A 22237-nucleotide genomic window follows, 5' to 3' on the forward strand; every position below is an offset into this window, starting at 1 on the left:
CTACAGTGTCTGAGAGCAGAGAAACTCAGTCTTAGTTATGTGGTTTCAAAGTAGTGGAATTTATAAAATGATGGGGGAAAAAAGCTTTATAGAAGCAGGGAAAGATTGGATATATGTTTTAGACTTGTTTCTCCAGATTATTTGAGAGACCTGATGAATAAAAGGGTTTCAGGAATTTGGGAAAGTTTGTCATGGCTCAAACAGTGTGTCTTAATTCCTTATGATGCACACTGCATGCTCTTCTTTTTGGATCTGGGGCACATAGAGCCTACTGATCATTGGGCTGTGAAAAGGCAAGCTTCAGTATTCAACGAAGGATACTATGTTACTGGTGCAAGTGGTCATTGAGGGGATGTGTTTTTCTTGGGGAGAATACTTGCATTTAAACAAATATTTCTCCAAAATTATTGACTGTGCTTAAAGTACACAGTCTTTTCTGTTTTTAAATTTTGTATTGGAGTATAGCAGATTAACAATGTTAAAGCAGATTAATTAACATTGTTAATTAATGTTAACATTGTTAATTAACAATGAAACAAGAGTTTCAGGTAGACAGCACAGCCATGCTTATTATACCTGTATCCATTCTCCCCCAAACTCCCTTCTCATCCAGTCTTCCATATAACATTGAGCTGTGTTCCCTTGTTGTACAGTAAGTCCTTTGTTGGTTATCCATTTTAAATACAGCAGTACATAGTCATCTTTTTAATGCATTTATGGAAGTAAGTTATCACAGCCTGATCCTTATGGCCATTTGCTACAGTACTTGGTGTGACCCTCTGGGTTAAGGTCATGGCATCTAGTTCCATCACTTCATGGCAGATAAAAGGGGAAGAAGTGGAAGCATTGACAATTTTATTTTCTTGGGCTCCAGAATCACTGCAGATGGTGACTGCAACCATGGAATTAAAAGACACTTGCTTCTTGCAATTAAAGCTAGGACAAACCTAGATAGCATATTAAAAAGCAGAGACATCACTTTGCTGACAAAGGTCCATATAGTCAAAGCTATTCCAATAGACATGTATGAATGTGAGAGTTGAACCATAAAGAAGACTGAGAGCTGAAGAATTGATAATTTCAGATTGTGTTGCTGGAGAAGACACTTGAAAGTCCCTCGCACTGCAAGATCAAACCTGTCAATCCTAAAGGAAATCAGTCCTGAATATTCATTGGAAGGACTGATGCTAAAGCTGAAGCTCCAGTACTTTGGCCACCCGATGTGAAGAGCTGACTTACTGAAAAAGACCCTGATGCTCAGAGGGATTGAAGGCAGGAGGAGAAGGGGATGATAGAGGACGAAATGGTTGGGTGGCATCACTAACTCAATGTACTTGAGTTTGAGCAAACTCTGGGAGATGGTGGAGGACAGAGGAGCCTCATGTGCTACAGTCCATGGGGTTGCAAAGAGTTGGACATGGCTTAGTGACTGAATGAAAACAGTCCCCTCTGGAGAACAGCTCTTGCTAATTCTACTCAGATTTAGATCCTAAAATTTTTGATACTTCAGCATGTTGTAATAAACTTGTGAAGTTATTCAAAGTTGGATTTTTGAAAGTTATATTTCTGTTGTGTTTCTTTTAGCTTTGTTCTAAATCATTTTTGGTGGTATTCAGAAATTAGAAAATATTCAGTATTTATGCTGCTACTTTATATTTTTTTAAAATAATTAATTGATTCATTTGTTATGCTTTCTTTATGTATTTTTACCACAGAAAGAACAAAGAGGGCTTTTCAGGGCATTGATCCCAGCCTGTCTGAATCTGTTACCTTATTTATAATATGGGGATATGGGTACATTTTGGTATGATTAGCTAATTAAATGGAAAAATGTGCCTGGCCTAAGGTCTAACATATAGCAGGTATTCACATAATATGACTTAATAAAGAAGAAACATGGGGAAAGTGTAGCTTCTTCTATACAGTCATGATCTAAATATCACTAGCCATCTTAGTATCACATAAGTAGGATGCTTAGAAAAAATAGTAACCTATATCATACTGCTTTTACAAACCCCAATTTTAAAGTAACTGAAAATAATTTAAGAATAGAGAAGTATTTAGGTAGCTAATTTTGTATCTTTTTTTATACTATTGACACATAATGTGTAACTTGGTTATGCCCTTACTGAGTGTCCTGTGTTCCCTAATGCTCAATCCACACCACCAGTTTCTATGTTTTTGTCTTAAATTTAGTTCAAAATCCCAGGTTATTAGAATTACTTAGCTGTGATACATATATGTTCAGTTGGCTCTTTTTCCTCCGTGCTCTTTGTTAACGTTAAACCTGCAGCTAATCGTACAACTGTTCTTTGTAATTATCCAGGCATTAATTCTGATTTAATATATGGCAAATTTGTCAAAAATGATATTTTTAAATGGCCCTATCAGAAGTAATTATTGAAAATAATTGAATTATTGAAATTGTAATTCAATTTCAATTGTAATTATTGAAAATTTCAATTGTAATTGCTGTAAAATACAATTTCAATTGTAATTATTGAAAAAATATTTTTGGGGACTGGAAAGATTAAAATTGGGATTGTTGCAGATAGAAATTAATTATTTTATACTTAAGTACAAAATAAATAGAGTATCTAAACCAATGAAAAGTCCGTAAATACCACCTTATATTTAAATAAATGTTTAATTGATATGGATTTCTTTTAATAGGTCTGAATGGACAGATGAATTAAACACATACAGGGTGGAAGCAGCTTGGAAATTGTCACAGTGGGATTTAGTAGAAAACTATTTGGCAGAAGGTACAATTACTTTTTAAAAAATAACCAGTTTTAATATGACATAAATATTCAGACCTAAGTAGTGAAGCAATGTTTGTAATTAATCTGTCAGCTTTTCTTATGATTGCCTTGTTTAGTTCAAAGTGGAATGAAAGCATCTGTTCCAAATTTCTGTTGACTGTTTTACCAAATGAAATAAAGCTTGTTCTGGGACCAGCTATCATGGCAATCCTTGACTCTTTGTCAATTGTTTTTCAGATGGGAAATCTACAACATGGAGTGTCAGACTGGGACAGCTATTATTATCAGCTAAGAAAAGAGATATTACAGTTTTCTATGACACATTGAAACTAGTGAGAGCAGAGCAAATTGTGCCGCTTTCAGCTGCAAGCTTTGAAAGAGGCTCTTATCAACGTGGATATGAATATATTGTTAGGTATTTTGAGGTTTCCATTTTTATATTCCTGGTTTGCAGGTGTCATGTGACTGACTTGGAATTTTGTGCCTACTAAATAAGTGATAGTATGTTTGGTGTCATGCATAGCTACACAAAATGGCTCTTGCATTTTTTTAGCCTCACAATCACCCTATCTATAGTTTTTTTTTTAATGTATATCCTTTTAATTAGAAAGGCAATTATGAGACTGCTAAGAAATTGTAAAAGGATCTTACATTTATCCTCATATAGTGTCATAGTTTCTTTTCTTTATAGCCTAAATAACTAGACACCTACTCTGCCTTGCACATTGGTGTCAGTACTTTTGGTTCCTTTTCCTTTTTCTCATTTAGAAATGCATTTGACATTTCCCAGCTCAAATTTCCCCCCTTAAATGTAGGCATTACATTACTCACAAGTAATACTGCCTTTTAGAGGTAAAGAAGGCAATGATGGAAAACATTTTAGGTCTGTTAATTTACCTGAAGAAAATGATAAAATATGTTATAACTGAACTGTAGGAATTGAAAAATAAGCATTTTTTTTTTTAGTCCAGAAAAATTTATTAAAATTTGTATCAGCCCCTTTGATAACAGCTTAATGAAACCAGAGATTGGACCACTGAGATTAATTTAGCTCTGTAGCTACTCAACTGTATGCTTGAATGCTGTCATAGAAATGGGAAGAAGCTGGTGTGAATGCATCACAAATGTTTCCATCAGCCTGAGGAAAAATAACAATTAAAATTGTATTCATTTCACAGTTTTTTACTGGCATCTACCATACCAGGTCCTCTTACAATAGCACCAGCAATATACACAAATATTTATGTTGAGTTTTCCCAGGTAACTCAGTGGTAAAGAATCCTCTGCCAAGCAAGAGATGCAGGTCAGGGTCAGGAAGATCCCCTGTAGAACAAAATGGCAACCCACTCCAGTATTCTTGCCTGGGAAATCCCATGGACAGAGGAGCCTGGCAGGCTACAGTCCATGGGGTCTCAAAGAGTTGAATACAACTTAGCAACTAAACAACATTATCTTCTTTATATTTATACATTTGAATTTTATACATTCAAATGGCTTTCATACATTTGAATTTAGTTTTATATACCCTTCTCCAGTTTAACTAGGGTAATCTGGGAATCATAGCATAGCACTAAATATTCAAATCAACATAAATTGGTGTTTATACTCAATTTGAAACGTTATAAATGTTAGTGTTTATATATCAAGAATATGTATCGGTTAAAGTTCTTCCAAAGAAAACTTCACATTCCATATTCTTCATGGTTAAAGTATATGCTTTATATGTCAGATTAATGTAACTAAATATATGACAAGATATTAATATAGGCTCTGTCTGTCTTCAGATTGCACATGTTGTGTGAGTTGGAGCATAGCATCAAGCCACTCTTTCACCAGTCTCCAGGTGACAGTGTTCAAGAAGATTCACTAAACTGGGTAGCCCGACTAGAAATGACCCAGAATTCCTACAGAGCGAAAGAGCCTATTCTGGCTCTCCGGAGAGCTTTATTAAGCCTCAACAAAAGGTTTTACACACTTTTTTTTTTATGTCAGTTATTGTGTATTTAGTATTATATTTTCATATTATTTGGAGTATTTGTCTTTCCTAATTTGTCTCTGAACCTGTTTTTTCTATTGTCAATTGCCAAGACTGCACTATATAGTTGAACCTAGAACTTAAAAATTACTTTTATGTGCTATATATCATATTTTTGGATATTAAAAGCACTTGAGGGAGGTACAGGTATAAGTCAGTAGTAAAATCTTCATAGCCTTGTAATTGATAACAATGGAGAACTCTAAGAAAATTAAAATTAGTCTTTTAACATATTAATCTTCTTGATTCCTTTGAAAAGATACACTGAGAGGGTTCCGTATTGGGAAGGGATAGTACAATTAAATTACTGAATATACTTAAAAATGCTCTTTTCCGTCTGTTTTGTCGTGTTTCATTAGACCAGATTATAGTGAAATGGTTGGAGAATGCTGGCTACAGAGTGCCAGAGTAGCTCGAAAGGCTGGTCACCACCAGACAGCCTACAATGCTCTCCTCAATGCTGGAGATTCACGACTCGCTGAACTGTATGTGGAAAGAGCCAAGTGGCTGTGGTCCAAGGTAATGGCCGAGGGCACATCATCATATATATCTTCTGTTGTAGATTGGGTACTTCCTACAAAATCCTGACAGAGATGATCCCTCATCTAAATTCAGAACCTTCCTTTCCTGTCACCTTTCTGCATCATTTATCTACCATCATTTGGAAGAAACTTCCTTCTGTACTGAAGTCCCAAATATTTTCCCATTTTAAGACTGAAAATGCAGTTCTTTCAGTTTTCATCTTGTCTTTCATTTTTTTCTTGAGGGCAATGACCAATTTTTACTTGGATTTTACCTTCTATATGTTTACATGAGTGCATGTAGTAGGTACTTAAAAAATATTTAAGTGAGCATAACCCTGTCCTTACTTACATTCTTGGCAGATAATTAGTTTTGTGTAGACTTGCCAGCGTTGCTGTGAAAATTCACTTTTAATCTAGTCTGTCAGGAAGGGCTTAGCTTCAGAACAAAAATTCTCAGCAATCCTCAGATTAAAGCTACAGTTATAGGAAGGGGACTTTTTAAAATATCTAAACTCCTTGAAAAACTTGTGCCCCAGATTTAAATGGCTCTTCCTTACATCTCTTCATGCTTGCCACCAGTCTAGAATTAACAGAGGCATAGCTTATGGCAGGCAGAGCCTGCATTAGTCAGTATCTTATCATTTTCAGAACTAATGATGGTCCATGTGTATATTGTAGAACCTTAAACTCATTATGCTCAAAATGCAATTCAGTATGTAAAATTCAGTGTCTCTTTCCCCTCCCATATTCCCAATTCGTCTAAGTAGAGCTCTGGCACATCCTCTTATCTATGACAGAAATCTGGCCCTTCCTTCCCTCACTTTCTACATCTAACGGAAGACTAAATGTATCTTAAAAATATCTTTTGAATCCTTTCTCTCTTACTTTATCTTTACTATTTTCCTTCGTGCCCTTAGCATTTACAGCCTCTGACAATATTAACAGATTTTTTTTTTTTCTTGAGGTCTCACCACTTCTTGGTGTTCATTACTACAGTCTATCCTCTTTCTAAAGTGCACACGGCTCCCCCATTAAAATCCTTCAAAGTATTCTTCGAAGCTTTAGGGTTAAGTCAGAACTCTACTAAGTACACAAGGCTCTTTCTCATTGAGTCCACACTTCCTCTTTGGCTTCATTTGTCACTATCTCACAAACCTTTTAGTCTTCAGCTAAAACCAGACTACTTGCCTTCTCCCAATTAAAATCATTGTTCCTTCTACCAAGAAAGTCCTTCACTGAATTCTTTGCCAGGAAAATTACTGTTCATTCTTTAAGATCTAATTCAGGTTTTCCTCATTTGATTATCCTGCCTGACCATAGCTCAACTCTATTTTCTTATATTTTTAGGTAGATTTAGCAGACAGTTCCATAATACCCATGTATATTCTTCTGTTAATTGCACTTGGCACATTGTGTTGTTGTTTTATAGTTTATTTCCTCACTTGACAATGAACTTTTTTAAGCTGGAGATTTTGACATATTTATGTTTATTTCTAACCATCTACTTATATCTTTAGTGCCCTATACTTTGATTGTAAAAAAAAAAACAATTGAATAAATGAATATAGGAGTTCTACATGAAATGAAGCAATAATTTCTTTTTAGGATTTTACTTTCATAGAAGGAAAATGCAAGATGAACATGAAATTACAAACAGATTTATACATACAATACCTAATGAACTGTAAATTCTAACAATATTATTTACTTTTCAGAATATGAAAATTTGTTCCTAAGTTAAAAATCTTTTATTGCCTTTTTTCTTTCAGGGTGATGTTCACCAGGCACTAATTGTTCTTCAAAAGGGTGTTGAGTTATGTTTTCCTGAAAATAAAACCCCACCTGAGGGTAAGAACATGTTAATCCATGGTCGAGCTACGCTACTAGTGGGCCGTTTTATGGAAGAAACAGCTAACTTTGAAAGCAATGCAATTATGAAAAAATATAAGGTAAGTGTATGTATAATGCAATTTCTCACTTTTTTGTTGTTTTTGAAAATAGAAAAGTTATTTTAAATTCCATATGGAAGAACATGTAGAAAAATAGCCAGGAAGCTTTTTTGACTTTTTAGTGAGTATGTAATGTAAGTATATAGTTGGAGGAATTATCACAAAATAAATATACTCATGAAACCATCACTCATGTCATGAAGTAGAGTATTAGCACTACTCAACTTACCCTTTCACCCTCCTCCCCAAAGTTAACCATATCCTAGCCTGAAAATTTTTGAACACAATGAATACCTTCCTTACTAGAAAGTAAGACTTACATAGGTGGTGTTACAAAAGGGATACTTCTCAGTAACCCATGGGTCAAAGAAAAAACTACAATAGAAATTTAAAAATACTTTGAACTGAATGATCATAAAAATAAGACATAGCAAAACTTGGATACAGCTAAAGCCATTCTTAAAGAGAATTTGAAATTTTATTTACATATGTTAGAAGAAAATAAAAGCTCAAAATTAATGAGCTAAGAATCAATTTCAAGGCGTTAGAAAAGGAACAGAAAAAAAAAAATAAGCCCTAAAAACTTAGAATATAAAAGATAAAGAATAATAAAATAAGACAGATGGCTAGAATTGTGAGGCAGACTACCTGAGAAAAAGGAGTTAAATGAAAAGTTCTAGATTCTTTGACTAAATACCAATATACATACATATAACTAAAACTGTATGTAAAGTCCAGATGGAAACAGCTGCTAAGGCAGGAATAATCATGAGGAAACTATAAGAAAAACAATTTTCAGAAGGCAAGTAGGCCCATTGATATAAATCAACAGTGTCAGTCTTTTGGGACACAGAGCAGGGTAGAAAATAATTAAGTGTGACAACTATAGTTTGGAAGGGCAAACAACCGAGAATAACCAGCATGTGTTTTTAAGACTTATAAAGGTATAGAATTCCAAGTGATGTTGTGTTCACATAAGGTTAGACAACCAGTAGGACAGTAGAGAGAACTCAGAAATGTATTCTTGATGATATTAGAGAATTGTGAGAAATACTCTGCAATAAATGGTGTTGTGTCATTTGGATATCTTATGTGGGAGAAATCAAACTTTATGTCTTCTTTATAACATAAAAATAAACTTCAAGGAGATTATAGATCTAAATGTAAAAGGCAAAATAATAAATTTCCCAAAATAGAACATAGGAGAGTATCTTCAAACCTAGAGGTAGCTCAGGACATCTTAAACAGACCAAAAGCAACAACCATAAAAGGAAACAATTAATAAATTTGACTAAATTAAAAGTATTAATTTCTATTCATGGAAAGGTATCATTAAGAAGATAAATGCAAGAGTGAGGGGAGGTGGGTGGAGGGGGAATAGATGAAGGGGATTAAGAGGTACAAACCTTCAGTTATAATAAATAAGTCATGAAGATATACAGCATAAGGAATATGGTCAAAAATATTGTAATAATTTTGTATGGGGACAGATGGTTACTAGACTTATAGTGATCATTTCATAGTATATGCAAATGTCAAATCACTGTGTGGTACACCTGAAACTAACATACTATTATACATCAACTGTATTTCAATTTAAAATAAATATATATTTATTAATAATTATGAATACTTTATTTATTTTGGCCATGCTGGGTCTTCATTGCTGTGTGGGCTTTTCTCTAGGTACAGCAAGCAGGGGCTACTCTCTAGTGGCAGTGTGCAGGCTTCTCATTGCAGTGGCTTCTCTTGTTGCAGAGCACAGGCTCTAGGGCACGTGGGCTTCAGTAATTGTGACATGTGGGCTCAGTAGTTGCAGCTCTTGGGCTCTAGAGCAGAGGCTCAGTAATTGTGGCACATGGGCTTAGTTGCTCCACAACATGTGGGATCTTCCCAAATCAGAGACCAAACCAGTATCTCTTAGCAGGCTGATTCTTTACCACTGAACCACCAGGAAAGCCCCTAATATAAATATTTTTTAAAGAATGTAAAGACAAGCTGTAGATTACAAGATATTTTCCAATATATAAATGACAAGAGACTCATATCCAGAATATAATAAGAACTCTTAAAAGGCAATAAAAATACAGATAGCTCAATTTTAATATTGAATAGAAAACTTCACGGAAGTAAATATATAAATGACCCCACCAAAAAAAAAAAAATGTTAATTGAGTAGATAAGAATAGATGTAAATTTAAAAAGTATTATGATAAAACTAATAAAATATTGTAAATCAACTGTAGTTCAGTTTTAAAGGTATTATGACCTAACACTATATACCTACAAGAATGGTTAAAATTTAAAAGATTGATATTTTAAAGGGTTAGAAAGACTGTGGAGCATTTAGATGCTCATACAGTGCTGCTGGACGTATAAATTGTCAGTCATTTTGGAAAACAGCTTGATGTTTTCTCCTAAAGGGGATAACACTATGATAGCCACTTTACCAATGCTCAACATGTCTGCATATGACATATACAAAGAAATAAAAATGTTTGTACCAACATTATTTGTAGATTTTAAACTGGAAGTAAAAATGTCATTCAGTTATAGAATAGATAAACAAATTATAACATATTCCTTTAATGGAATACTGTATGTATAGCAATTGTTGTTGTTCAGTTACTCAGTTGTGCATTTCGGGAGACCTGGGTTTGATCCCTGGTTTGGGAAGATCCCTTGGAGAAGGGAATGGCAACCCCCTCCAGTATTCTTGCCTGGAAAATTCCTTAGACAGAGGAGCCTGGCGGGCTACAGTCCATGGTGTCGCAAGGAGTCGGACCCGACTGAGTAACACTGTCACACTTTTCATGGCTAGATGGTAAAAGCACACTGGAATCCTTGTCCCTGTGGCCAGTTTTAGGCACATGAATCCAGCATCTCTGTTCCATCCATCTAGTCCTGTCATTCTCTCCTCTGTCCACAAGCAGGTTTGTATCTGGAAGGTTTTAGGATTAAATTAAGAGAAAATTTAAGATCTTATTTAAAGGTTCCTGGCCTAAACCATGTTTTTGAATTAAGAGCACAGCTTTATTTATTTATTTTTTAATTTTTACTCAGCTATTCTATGTAGTTTTCATCACATTTTAAATAATATCATTGAAAAATTAATAAATCACACAAATATACAAATATAAAGGAAAAGGAGAGGAAATGACAAAGGCAATTCAGAAGGAGTGGCCAGAAAGGTAGGAGAAAACTTGGAAGGTTGTGGCCTCACAAAAGCAAGAGGAAGAAAGGGATTCAAAGGAGAAATGGCATAGCCAACAGCAGGATGCTGAAGAGAGCTCACATGAGTTCAGAACCGGAAAGTATCTGTATAAGTTGCTGCTTTAGTGGAGTGGTGTTGACTGAAGGCGAAAAGAAACAGTTTGAGGAATGAATGTGACATGGAGAATTCTTTTTAGAAGCCTGGCTATGAAGTAGTTGAGAAGAGGGGAGCAATAACTTATGAGAGATCTTAGAGAAAAATAAGATATGTGGTTTTTTTAACCATATCTGTTTGCTTTTAAAGTCCTGTCCTCTTCAGAGATTTGATATTACTTCTTCTTTCTCTGAGGTTTTTTAAAAACAATAAAAATAAACATGTGCACATATATATGAAATACTTTAATCCATCTGAAAATTATTCTGATGTATTATATAGAGTGCCAGTGGAGTTTTTTTCCCCCTACATAGCTAATTATCATGACATGTTGGTCAGCGAGCAACCCATCAGAACATCAGCCATCCTGAGAAGAGCTTTGTAAGAAAGTAGCTCTTATTTACACCAAAGTGTCAGTCTGCCTTTGACTTTACCCTGACTAGATGTGGGTTTCATACTTTTGATCCCTAATTATCTATTGGATCTTTACTTTACCAGCATAATGGGGGATTTTCTTAAGTGAGTATTCTGTGTTCTCTTCTACAGGATGTGACCTTGTTTCTGCCAGAGTGGGAGGATGGACATTTCTACCTTGCCAAGTACTATGACAAGTTGATGCCCATGGTCACAGATAACAAGATGGAAAAGCAGGGTGATCTCATTCGATATATACTTCTTCACTTCGGAAGGTGAGAGTAAGAACTGCATATTTGCTGATTAAACAGATCAGGATGGTTCTGTTGATACTGAACTGTTATCACAGATCTTTGCATACATAGGATGTTTTTTGCTTTACCATTGGTTCAGACTATCACTTTAGATGAGATGTAAGTTTTTTCTTTATACAATTTTTTCCCTTCCCTTTAAATAACAACTATTTTAATGGAGTAAGTAATATATTCATGTGTTTTTAAGTTCAGTAGTACCAAGAACATACAATGAAAATTGTGTCCTTCCCACTCTGGACCCTCATCCTCTGAGTCCCCTTCCCTAGAATTTTAGAAGACCCTAATTCTAATGTATTTAATGGTTGTATTTAATTGCAGTGAAATGTCTCCTTCCAGACCATTCTGCTAAGAAGTAGTACATATAAAAGTGGTTCTTACATTGTGCGTGCTAAGTCATGTGAGTCATGTTTGACTCTTTGCAACCCTATGGACTGTAGCCTGCCAGGCTCCCCTGTCCATGGGCTTCTCCACTAGAATACTGGAGTGGGTTGACGTGCCCTCTTCCAGGGTATCTTGCCAACCCAGGAATAGAACCCACATCTCTTATGTCTCCTAAATTGGCAGGCAGGTTCTTTACCACTAGTGCCACTTGGGAAGCCCAGTTCTGACACTAGACTTGTAGAAAGAGCTTATCTTTAAACTTGATAACAGGTAAAATGTAACTGAATTTCATATATTAGTATATTATAGTCATATAGTATATTATCTCATGCCTACAGTTTATATTGTTACAAATTGTTAATTCCTGAGAAGTAATAATAACATTCTACTCATTCTTCTTATCATACTCATGTACCATTGCTTTACCTTGAAAAGTAACTTACTTCAGAGCAATAAACCTACATAAAGTTACCTATTATTTGGTATTTTGGCTTCTCAATTCAGTATTTTTAGGAATTAAGGCAGTGTTTGTTTATTCATTGTCAGTGTTAAGATTGTAAGATTTGGCAAAGCCTTTCTTCCCAAAATGGAATTCAGAGGGGTTTTTGTTGTTGCTGTTTGCTGTTTGTTTATTTTTTGGCCCTACTGCATGGCTTGTGGGATCTCAGTTCCCCAACCAGGGATTAAACAAGGGCCACAGCAATCCTGAAAAGCCTGGAATCCTAACCACTAAGCCTACCAGGGAACTCCTTGGAAATCAAGTTTTATAAAATCCAAACCTAATTTAATTTATCATTGATTACTAATAGCTTGTTATTGAGGAAGAATTTCCGGCATATTGGCATTTTGAAATGGAAGCATAAGCAGAGCATAGTTATTAAATGCATTTTTCTTTTCTAAAATGAGTAATGCCTTTCATTTGCTCTTTAGTTTTGACATGTATCATGTGATTGATATACAGAATTTATTTAACACATTTCTTCTAAAACAACGAGTTATTTAGAGTCCTTGACTGCTTAAAACTATTAGGTAATGTGAGATTTTTAAAAGTACAGTTTAAAAAGCAGGGCTAAAAAACTGTAAGACTATTTTAGAACATATTTTATCCATAGTAGTTAAAATAAAACATTTGTGTGTTTAAAGGTGTAAATAAACTCATCTATTGATGCTTATCCCGAGTGACTGACTTACTATGTTATTACTAATATCATTAGTGTTTTCCCTCAAGGAGCTACAGTCCAACTGGATAAAGAAAGATTAGCACACAAAATGTTTAACTAATGGTACATAGTAGAATGTGATCGAATATCAAAATAAATGGTAGAGATATTAGAAATATCTTCTTGATATTAGCAAGATACCAAAAATAAGCCAAACAAGTCCAGGAGCCATGGATTTGGGGCAAATCTGAAGTAAAAAACTGAAGCCTCTGGTGTCATGATATCAAAAGTAATATAGCTCTTTGCACTGAATTGCTGCAGAAGTTTGTTAGGCCTCATGAAGAAGGTAGGATTTAAGAGGTAATTAAACCAAAAAGCAGAGACATTACTTTGCCAACAAAGGTCCGTCTGGTCAAAGCTATGGTTTTTCCAATAGTCATGTATGGATGTGAGAGTTGGACTATAAAGAAAGCTGAGCGCAGAAGAAACGATGCTTTTTTTTTTTCCATTTTTTTTTTTTTATTAGTTGGAGGCTAATTACTTTACAATATTGTAGTGGTTTTTGCCATACATTGACATGAATCAGCCATGGATTTACATGTGTTCCCCATCCTGATCCCCCCTCCCACCTCCCTCCCCACCCCATCCCTCTGGGTCATCCGAGTGCACCAGCCCCGAGCACTTGTCTCTTGCATCCAACCTGGACTGGCAATCTGTTTCACACTTGATAATATACATGTTTTGATGCTGTTCTCTCAGATCATCCCACCCTTGCCTTCTCCCATAGAGTCCAAAAGTCTGTTCTATACATCTGTGTCTCTTTCTGTCTTGCATACAGGGTTATGGTTACCCTGTAACCATATATATGGTTAAAATTCCATATATATGCATTAGTATACTGTATTGGTGTTTATCTTTCTGGCTTACTTCACTCTGTATAATGGGCTCCAGTTTCATCCATCTCATTAGAACTGATTCAAATGTATTCTTTTTTAATGGCTGAGTAATATTCCATGGTGTATATGTACCACAGCTTTCTTATCCATTCGTCTGCTGATGGGCATCTAGGTTGCTTCCATGTCCTGGCTATTATAAACAGTGCTGCGATGAACATTGGGGTGCACGTGTCTCTTTCAGATCTGGTTTCCTCGGTGTGTATGCCCAGGAGTGGGATTGCTGGGTCATATGGCAGTTCTATTTCCAGTTTTTTAAGAAATCTCCACACTGTTTTCCATAGTGGCTGTACTAGTTTGCATTCCCACCAACAGTGTAAGAGGGTTCCCTTTTCTCCATACTCTCTCCAGCATTTATTGTTTATAGACTTTTTGATAGCAGCCATTCTGACTGGCGTGGGATGGTATTGCATTCCCACCAACAGTGTAAGAGGGTTCCCTTTTCTCCATACTCTCTCCAGCATTTATTGTTTATAGACTTTTTGATAGCAGCCATTCTGACTGGCATGGGATGGTACCTCATTGTGGTTTTGATTGGCATTTCTCTGATAATGAGTGATGTTGAGCGTCTTTTCATGTGTTTGTTAGCCATCTGTATGTCTTCTTTGGAGAAGTGTCTGTTTAGTTCTTTGGCCCATTTTTTGATTGGGTCACTTATTTTTCTGGAATTGAGCTGCATGAACTGCTTGTATATTTTTGAGATCAATTCTTTGTCAGTTGCTTAATTTGCTATTATTTTCTCCCATTCTGAAGGCTGTCTTTTCACCTTGCTTATAGTTTCCTTCGTTGTGCAAAAGCTTTTAAGTTTAATTAGGTCCCATTTGTTAATTTTGCTTTTATTGCCATTACTCTGGGAGGTGGGTCATAGAGGATCCTGCTGTGATTTACATCAGAGAGTGTTTTGCCTATGTTTTCCTCTAGGAGTTTTATAGTTTCTGGTCTTACATTTAGATCTTTAATCCATTTTGAGTTTATTTTTATGTATAGTGTTAGAAAGTGTTCTAGTTTGATTCTTTTACAAGTAGTTAACCAGTTTTCCCAGCACCATTTGTTAAAGAGATTGTTTTTTCTCTATTGTATATTCTTGCCTCCTCTGTCAAAGATAAAGTGTCCATAGGTGTGTGGACTTATCTCTGGGCTTTCTATTTTGCTCCATTGATCTATATTTCTGTCTTTGTGCCAGTACCATACTGTCTTGATGACTGCAGCTTTGTAGTATAGCCTGAAGTCAGGCAGGTTGATTCCTCCAGTTCCATTCTTCTTTCTAAAGATTGCTTTGGCTATTCGAGGTTTTTTGTATTTCCATGCAAATTGTGAAATTGTTTTCTGAAAAATACCATTGGTAGCGTGATAGGGATTGCACTGAATCTATAGATTGCTTTGGATAGTATACTCATTTTCACTATATTGATTCTTCCAATCCATGAACATGGTATATTTCTCCATCTATTTCACAATAGGTTTTTAAACACACACTCTGTTGTAGCATAGCAGTTAAAGGGGGAAAATAGTTGAAAAAACAACTATAGTTACTTCAATTTAGTGACAAATTCACAACATAAAAAGGGATAATTTGAAACAACAAAAAATACAAAAGGGAAAGAGGAAAAGGACAGATCCTATGTAGTTAAATGAAGATAAGATCCTACCAGCAGATCCTATCTATGAGAGGTTTCATACAGATTCCATGAGAACCACAAAACATAAATCTAGAGTAGAAGCATGAAACATAAAAAAGGAGGAAACTATGAAAGACAGAAAACCTCTAAACCAAAATGGCAGACATCACATAAGGAAAAAAAAAAAAAAGATCTAGAACAACCAGAAAACGAAAGCTAAAATGACAGTACTAAGTCCTCATCTATCACCAAAAATGTAAATGGATTGAATTCACCAACCAAAAGCCACAAAGTGGTTGGATGGATTAAAAAAACAAGACCCAATGATATGCTGCCTCTAGATCAGCTCTGAAGACAAACATAATAAGCTCAAATTGAAGGAATGGAAGATGATAGTACAAGCAAATGGAAATTGACAGCAGCACAATAACAACAGGGGATTTTAACATCTCACTTGCATCAATGTATAAATCATCTATACAGAAATTCAACAAGGCAACAGCAGAAGAAGGTGGATTTGATAGATCTGTACAGAACATCCAAACGCAGCAGAATACATATTCTTCTCAAGTGCACATGGAACGTTCTCAAGGACAGGCCATATCTTGAGCCACAGAACAAGCTCAGTAAATTTAAGAAGATTAAGATCATATCAAGTATCTATCCCGAAGGTATGGTATGAAACTGGAAATAACTACAAGAAGAAAGGTGAAAAAATGGCAAGTATATGGAGACAGAACAGCATGCTACTGAACAACTATTAGGTCAACAAATCAAAGAAGAATTTAAATAAATTTAAACTTAATTTAATTTAAAATTACCTGAAGACAAATGAAAATGAAAATATGGTATACCAAAAATATATGGGAGGCAACAAAAGCAGTACTAAGAGGGAAATTTATAGCAGTACAGGCCTACCTTAAGAAACAAGAAAAATCTCAAACAATCTAACCTTACAACCTAAAGGAACTAGAAAAAGAAGAACAAACAATGCCCAAAGTTCATAGAAGGAAGAAAATAACATCAGAGTGGAAATTATTAAATAGAGACTAAAAAGACAGCAGAAAAGGTCAGTGAAAATAAAAGCTGATTCTCTGAAAAGGTAAAGAAAATTGACCAACCATTATCTAGACTCACCAAGAAAAAAAGAGAGAAGCCTCTGCAAAATTAGAAATAAGAGAGGAGAAATAGCAACAGATATCACAGAAATACAAATGATTATAAGAGAATATTATGGACAGCTGTTTGAACAAATTGGATGACCTAGAAGAAATGGACAAATTCTTAGAACCATATATACCCTTCCAAGACTGAATGATGAAGAAACAGGAGCAGACAGCTTCACAGGTCCATTCTACCAAACATTCAAAGAAGATTTAACACTATCCCTTTCAAATTCTTCCCAAAAATTGAAGAGGAAGAAACACTGTTTATGAGGCCAACATCACTCTGATACCAAAATCAGACAAAGACAACACACAAAAATGAAAATTATAGGCTATTATCTCTAATGAACATAGACACCAAAATCCTCAATAAAATAACTAGCAAATCAGCTGCTATAATTCATTAAAAGGATTAAACATGTGATCAAGTGGGATTTATTCCAAGGATGCAGGAATGATTCAACATCCACAAATCAACTAACTTGGTACATCACATTAATAAAATGAAGGGTAAAAACCATATGATCCTCTCAATAGATGTAGAGAAAAACATTTGAGAAGATTCAATACCCATTTATGATAAAAAGTCTCAATAAAGTGGTTATAGTAGAAACATACCTCAACATAGTAAAGGCCATATACATCAAACCCACAGCTAACATTATAGTCAACCATGCTATTGCACACTTAGTAGACTATACAGTATAGTGTAAACGTGACTTTTATATGCACTGAGAGACCAAAAAATGTGTGACTCACTCTACTATGATATTTAATTTGTCGCTGTGGTCTGGTACCAAACATGAAATATTTCTGAGATACGCAGAGGAACCAGCGATCAAATTGCCAACATCCGTTGGCTCATAGGAAAAGCAAAAGAGTTCCAGAAAAACACCTACTTCTGCTTTATTGACTACGCCAAAGCCTTTGACTACGTGGACCACAGTAAACTGTGGAAAATTCTTCAAGAGATGGGAATACCAGACCACCTTATCTGCCTCCTGAGAAATCTGTATGCAAGTCAAGAAGCAACAGTTAGAACTGGACATGGAACAACAGACTGATTCCAAATTGGGAAAAGAGTACTTCAAGGCTGTATATTATCACCCTGCTTATTTAACTTATATGCGGAGTACATCATGCAAAATGCCTGGGTGAAGCATGAGCTGGAATCAAGATTGCCAGGAGAAATATCAGTAACCTCAGATATGCAGATGACAACCACCCTTATGGCAGAAAGCGAAGAAGAACTAAGGAGCCTCTTGATGAAAGTGAAAGAGGAGAGTGAAAAAGCCGGCTTAAAACTCAACATTCAGAAAACTAAGATCATGGCATGTGGTCCCATCACTTCATGGCAAATAGATGGGGAAACACTGGAAACAGTGAGAGACTTTATTTTCTTGGGCTCCAAAATCACTGCACATGGTGACTGCAGCCATTAAATTAAAAGTCGCTTGCTCCTCAGAAGAAAAGCTATGACCAACCTAGACAGCATATTAAAAAGCAGAGACCTTACTTTGCTGACAGAGGTCCATCTAGTCAAAGCTATAGTTTTTCCAGTGGTCATGTATGGGTGTGAGAGTTGGACCATATGGAAAGCTGAGCACTGAAGAACTGATGCTTTTGAACTGTGATGTTAGAGAAGACTCTTGAGAGTCCCTTGGACTTCAAGGAGATCCAACCAGTCAATCCTAAAGGAAGACAATCATGCTCGTTGGAAGGATGAAGCTGAAGCTCCAGTACTTTGGCCAGTGAATACTTTGGTCAGTGAAGAACTCACTCATTGGAAAAGACCCTGATGATGGGAAAGATTGAAGGCAGGAAGAGACAGGGATGACAAAGGATGAGATGGTTGGATGGTATCACTGACTCAATGGACATACGTTTGAGCAAGCTCCAGGAGTTGGTGATGGACATGGAAGCCTGGCATGCTGCAGTTCATGGGGTCACAAAGAGTTGGACACGACTGAGCAACTGAACTGAACTGATGCCTGTATTAACTTTTCACAGATTTGGCAGAGAGACAGGGTTGCATGGTTTGCTGAGAGGATGGTGAGGAAATCAGACTTGATAGAAGATGTATGCTGGTGAATAGTGAGACTAAGACTGCAAAGTTTTAAAGAGAAAAGGTTGTATATATTTGAATCCTCAGCAGAGTCATTCATATAGTCTTATATATAGATAATTGATTCCTGTTTTTGAAGAGGAGGAAGTATAATAAAGCTAGAATTTCAGGAATGTTAGTCTGGAATTTATTGAAAGGAAGAAATGTCAAATTAGGAAGACGAAGTTACTCTGGTTTCCCAGAAATGAAGTGATTAGGCCTAACCTACGCTTATGGCCATGGAATACAAATAAAGCTACAAATCCCAAGGACAATTTGAAACAAGTATTGACAGGACTTTGACTTGGTCAATACCTGAGTTATTTTTGGTCCCTGTAATGTAGAACTTAGTGAGGAAGTTATAAAGGAAAAAATGGGAAGAGATGAGTCAAATGGGAAGAGAGGAAAAATACTGATACTACAATTATGGGCAAAAATTATTTTCCTTAATGTAAAAAGTATATTCCTTAAGTGGTAGAGTCTTTAAATTTTAATTCATATAATATAAAAATTAATACAATCTTAATACCTTTTCTATATAATTGCAGATCTTTACAGTATGGAAATCAGTTCATATATCAATCAATGCCACGAATGCTATCATTATGGCTTGATTTTGGTGCTAAGGCATACGAATGGGAAAAAGGTATGATTTTTTTGATAAAAAATTTTAAGGGACTGAGAAGAATTATAATTTACATGTGAGCAAGAAATCAAGTGTTAAAAAAGAGGAGAAAGACTAAACAAAGACTTTTTAAAGTTGTTGCAGTTGCAAAGCCTTGCTCATTCCTTGGTCAACCTAATACATATTGAAAAATACTAGTTTAAGCCAAATAGTTGACCTTAAAAATTACTATGGATTGTGGCTTGTACTCTTTGCTTCTAGTGAAAATTAATGGGCCTTGAGTTTTTCAGTGGACTTAAATATTTTTTCCTGCTGCTGCTGCTGCTAAGTCGCTTCAGTCGTGTCCAATTCTGTGCGACCCCATAGACGGCAGCCCACCAGGCTCCCCCGTCCCTGGGATTCTCCAGGCAAGAACACTGGGAGTGGGTTGCCATTTCTTTATCCAGTGCGTGAAAGTGAGAAGTGAAAGTGAAGTCGCTTAGTCATGTCCGACTCTTAGCGACCCCATGGACTGCAGCCTACCAGGCTCCTCCGTCCATGGGATTTTCCAGGCAAGAGCACTGGAGTGGGTTGCCATTGTTTCCTACAAGGACAGAAAAATTATCTTTTCACAAATTGGCAAGTTTTGTAGCTTTGGACTTGGGAATAACATATATCTTAAATCTGTTTTTAAAGCAAAATTGTTTTCTGTGAAACTGAGACACTGTTTTGGGGTTTTTTGTGGGGTTTTTTGCTGGTATTTTTAACTTTGATTTTTTTTTTTTTTTCCCAGCTGGCCGCTCTGATCGTGTACAAATGAGAAATGATTTAGTTAAAATAAACAAAGTTATCACAGAGCACACAAATCAGTTAGCTCCGTATCAGTTTTTGACTGCCTTTTCACAGTTGATCTCCCGAATTTGTCATTCTCATGATGAAGTTTTTGTTGTCTTGATGGAAATTATAGCCAAAGTGCTTCTGGCCTATCCTCAGCAAGCAATGTGGATGATGACAGCTGTGTCAAAGGTGATATATTAAACACAAAGCCATTGTCTTTTTCCCTTTTATGTGGCATTGATTATTTAATGCTGATACATGTCCAGGGTGTTTCTCTTATATTAGATTTGTAGCAAGAAATACATTTTAAGTATTTTTAAAAAGAAATTGTAGCACTATTTCTCATTATAAAATTCAGAAATATATATCAAATTAAGTAAATAGTGTGTTTAAGATCAAAAGATTTATCATGCATTTTCTTTATGAAAATATAGTAAACTGTTAGTGCTTGGTGTAAAATGGTAACCAGTTTTTTTTTCAAGTTTTTTTAAATTAAAAGTTACTCGAAAGTTTTTAGTGCATTATTAATAGGAATGTACAAGTTGGTAAATATATTTAATTAGTGTATTAGGAGATTTAGAATATATACAGATATAAAAAAAGATAATTAAAATTCACTGTTTATATCATTAATATTTTGATGTATTTTTGTATTTTGATTATCTCTGCATATTTTAGCACTAAATTTGGATTACATAGGTACATGATTTCATATTTTTCACTTAAGACTGTTACCATAATCATGTTCCCATGTAATTAAATATTCCTTTGAAGACACAATTTTTTTAATTTTGTAAAATTCTATAATGGTTACCCATCTATGTTCAACTCTTATGGATTATTAAGGTTGTTCACTTTCTTTGCTGTTACAAAACATCTGGACACACCTGTATTTATTCTCATTTCTGATTACTTCTTCAGGGTAGATCCTAAGAGGAGGATTCATCAGGTCACAGGAGCAGCATTTCTGTGGCTGTTGATAGTATTGCCAAATTGACTTCTAGGAAATTTGTATCACTGTAAACTTTCATCATGTTTATTGTTTAAGCTGATTTTTGTCAACCAAAGTTTTGTTATCTTAAAAAAAAAAGATTTTGTTATCTCTTAAAAATCTTTTAACAATTGAACTTTTTTTTATGACAGTCTTCTTATCCCATGCGTGTAAACAGATGCAAGGAAATCCTAAATAAAGCTATTCAAATGAAAAAATCCTTAGAAAAGTTTGTTGGAGATGCAACTCGCCTAACAGATAAACTTCTAGAACTGTGCAACAAATCGGTACTATCATAAATTTTACTACTTATAAATCAAGTTGGGTGACTTTATACAAAACTTCCATATGATTTTAGTGGGTTTTATTTTGATTAGTTAAATTCAAATTCTCACATCTTAGTATACACATACATCAAAAGTTATCAAACCATGTACTTTAAATATGTGCAGTTTACCTTAATGAAACTGTTTTTTTAATTTCTAACTTATACCCTCTCTCAAATATTCTCTAAATTTCTAAAAGTTCTTAATATAAATTCTTCTGAGAGTGAATTATCTGTATTTATTAGAAATTTTTTAAAGTGGCAGATATGAAATATAAGTATATAAAATATCCAGATTCTCTGTTTTCTGTCATATCTTCAAACTTTCAAAATTCATATATAGTAACGTACACATGCAAGAGGAAAGTTTTGAGTTTCATTCTTGTTAGTACACATTTCATAATCTTCCAGGGGATAGGCACTGTGCTAAGGGAAACAAAGATGAATAAGACATGTTCTCCTGCCCTGAGATACTCATGGTCACATGGGAAACCACACAGATGGTTGTCATCTAGTGTAATAGCTACCTTTTTAGTAGGTGTATGACTGGAATATGGATGTACTTATAGGAATGAACTGCTGTTCTTCCTAAGGAATTGGAGGGGAAAATACCTAAAGAATGTGTAGGAAAGGTAAAAGTGAGGATAAAGGTATTTATAAGGAGGGACAGACTATAAGATAAATAGCTAGACCTCACTTTACAAATCACTCTATCATCTATTTACAGGT

At 35.1% G+C, this 22237-nt stretch overlaps 1 protein-coding gene across 2 annotated transcripts in view; it reads left to right on the top strand.

The window, feature by feature from the left end:
• ATR (ATR serine/threonine kinase) overlaps nucleotides 1-22237 on the top strand; it is a 116559-nt gene that overhangs the window by 78616 nt on the left and 15706 nt on the right. For both annotated transcript variants that reach the window (XM_043474206.1, XM_043474208.1), the window contains exons 31-39: nucleotides 2674-2765; nucleotides 3003-3180; nucleotides 4550-4729; nucleotides 5160-5319; nucleotides 7094-7273; nucleotides 11187-11329; nucleotides 19300-19397; nucleotides 20149-20381; nucleotides 21336-21470. In XM_043474206.1, the coding sequence (XP_043330141.1) occupies nucleotides 2674-2765; nucleotides 3003-3180; nucleotides 4550-4729; nucleotides 5160-5319; nucleotides 7094-7273; nucleotides 11187-11329; nucleotides 19300-19397; nucleotides 20149-20381; nucleotides 21336-21470 (1399 nt within the window). The remainder of the gene's footprint in view (nucleotides 1-2673; nucleotides 2766-3002; nucleotides 3181-4549; nucleotides 4730-5159; nucleotides 5320-7093; nucleotides 7274-11186; nucleotides 11330-19299; nucleotides 19398-20148; nucleotides 20382-21335; nucleotides 21471-22237) is intronic.

Source organism: Cervus canadensis, chromosome 7, assembly GCF_019320065.1.
Source record: "Cervus canadensis isolate Bull #8, Minnesota chromosome 7, ASM1932006v1, whole genome shotgun sequence".
Classification (NCBI taxonomy): Eukaryota; Metazoa; Chordata; class Mammalia; order Artiodactyla; family Cervidae; genus Cervus; species Cervus canadensis.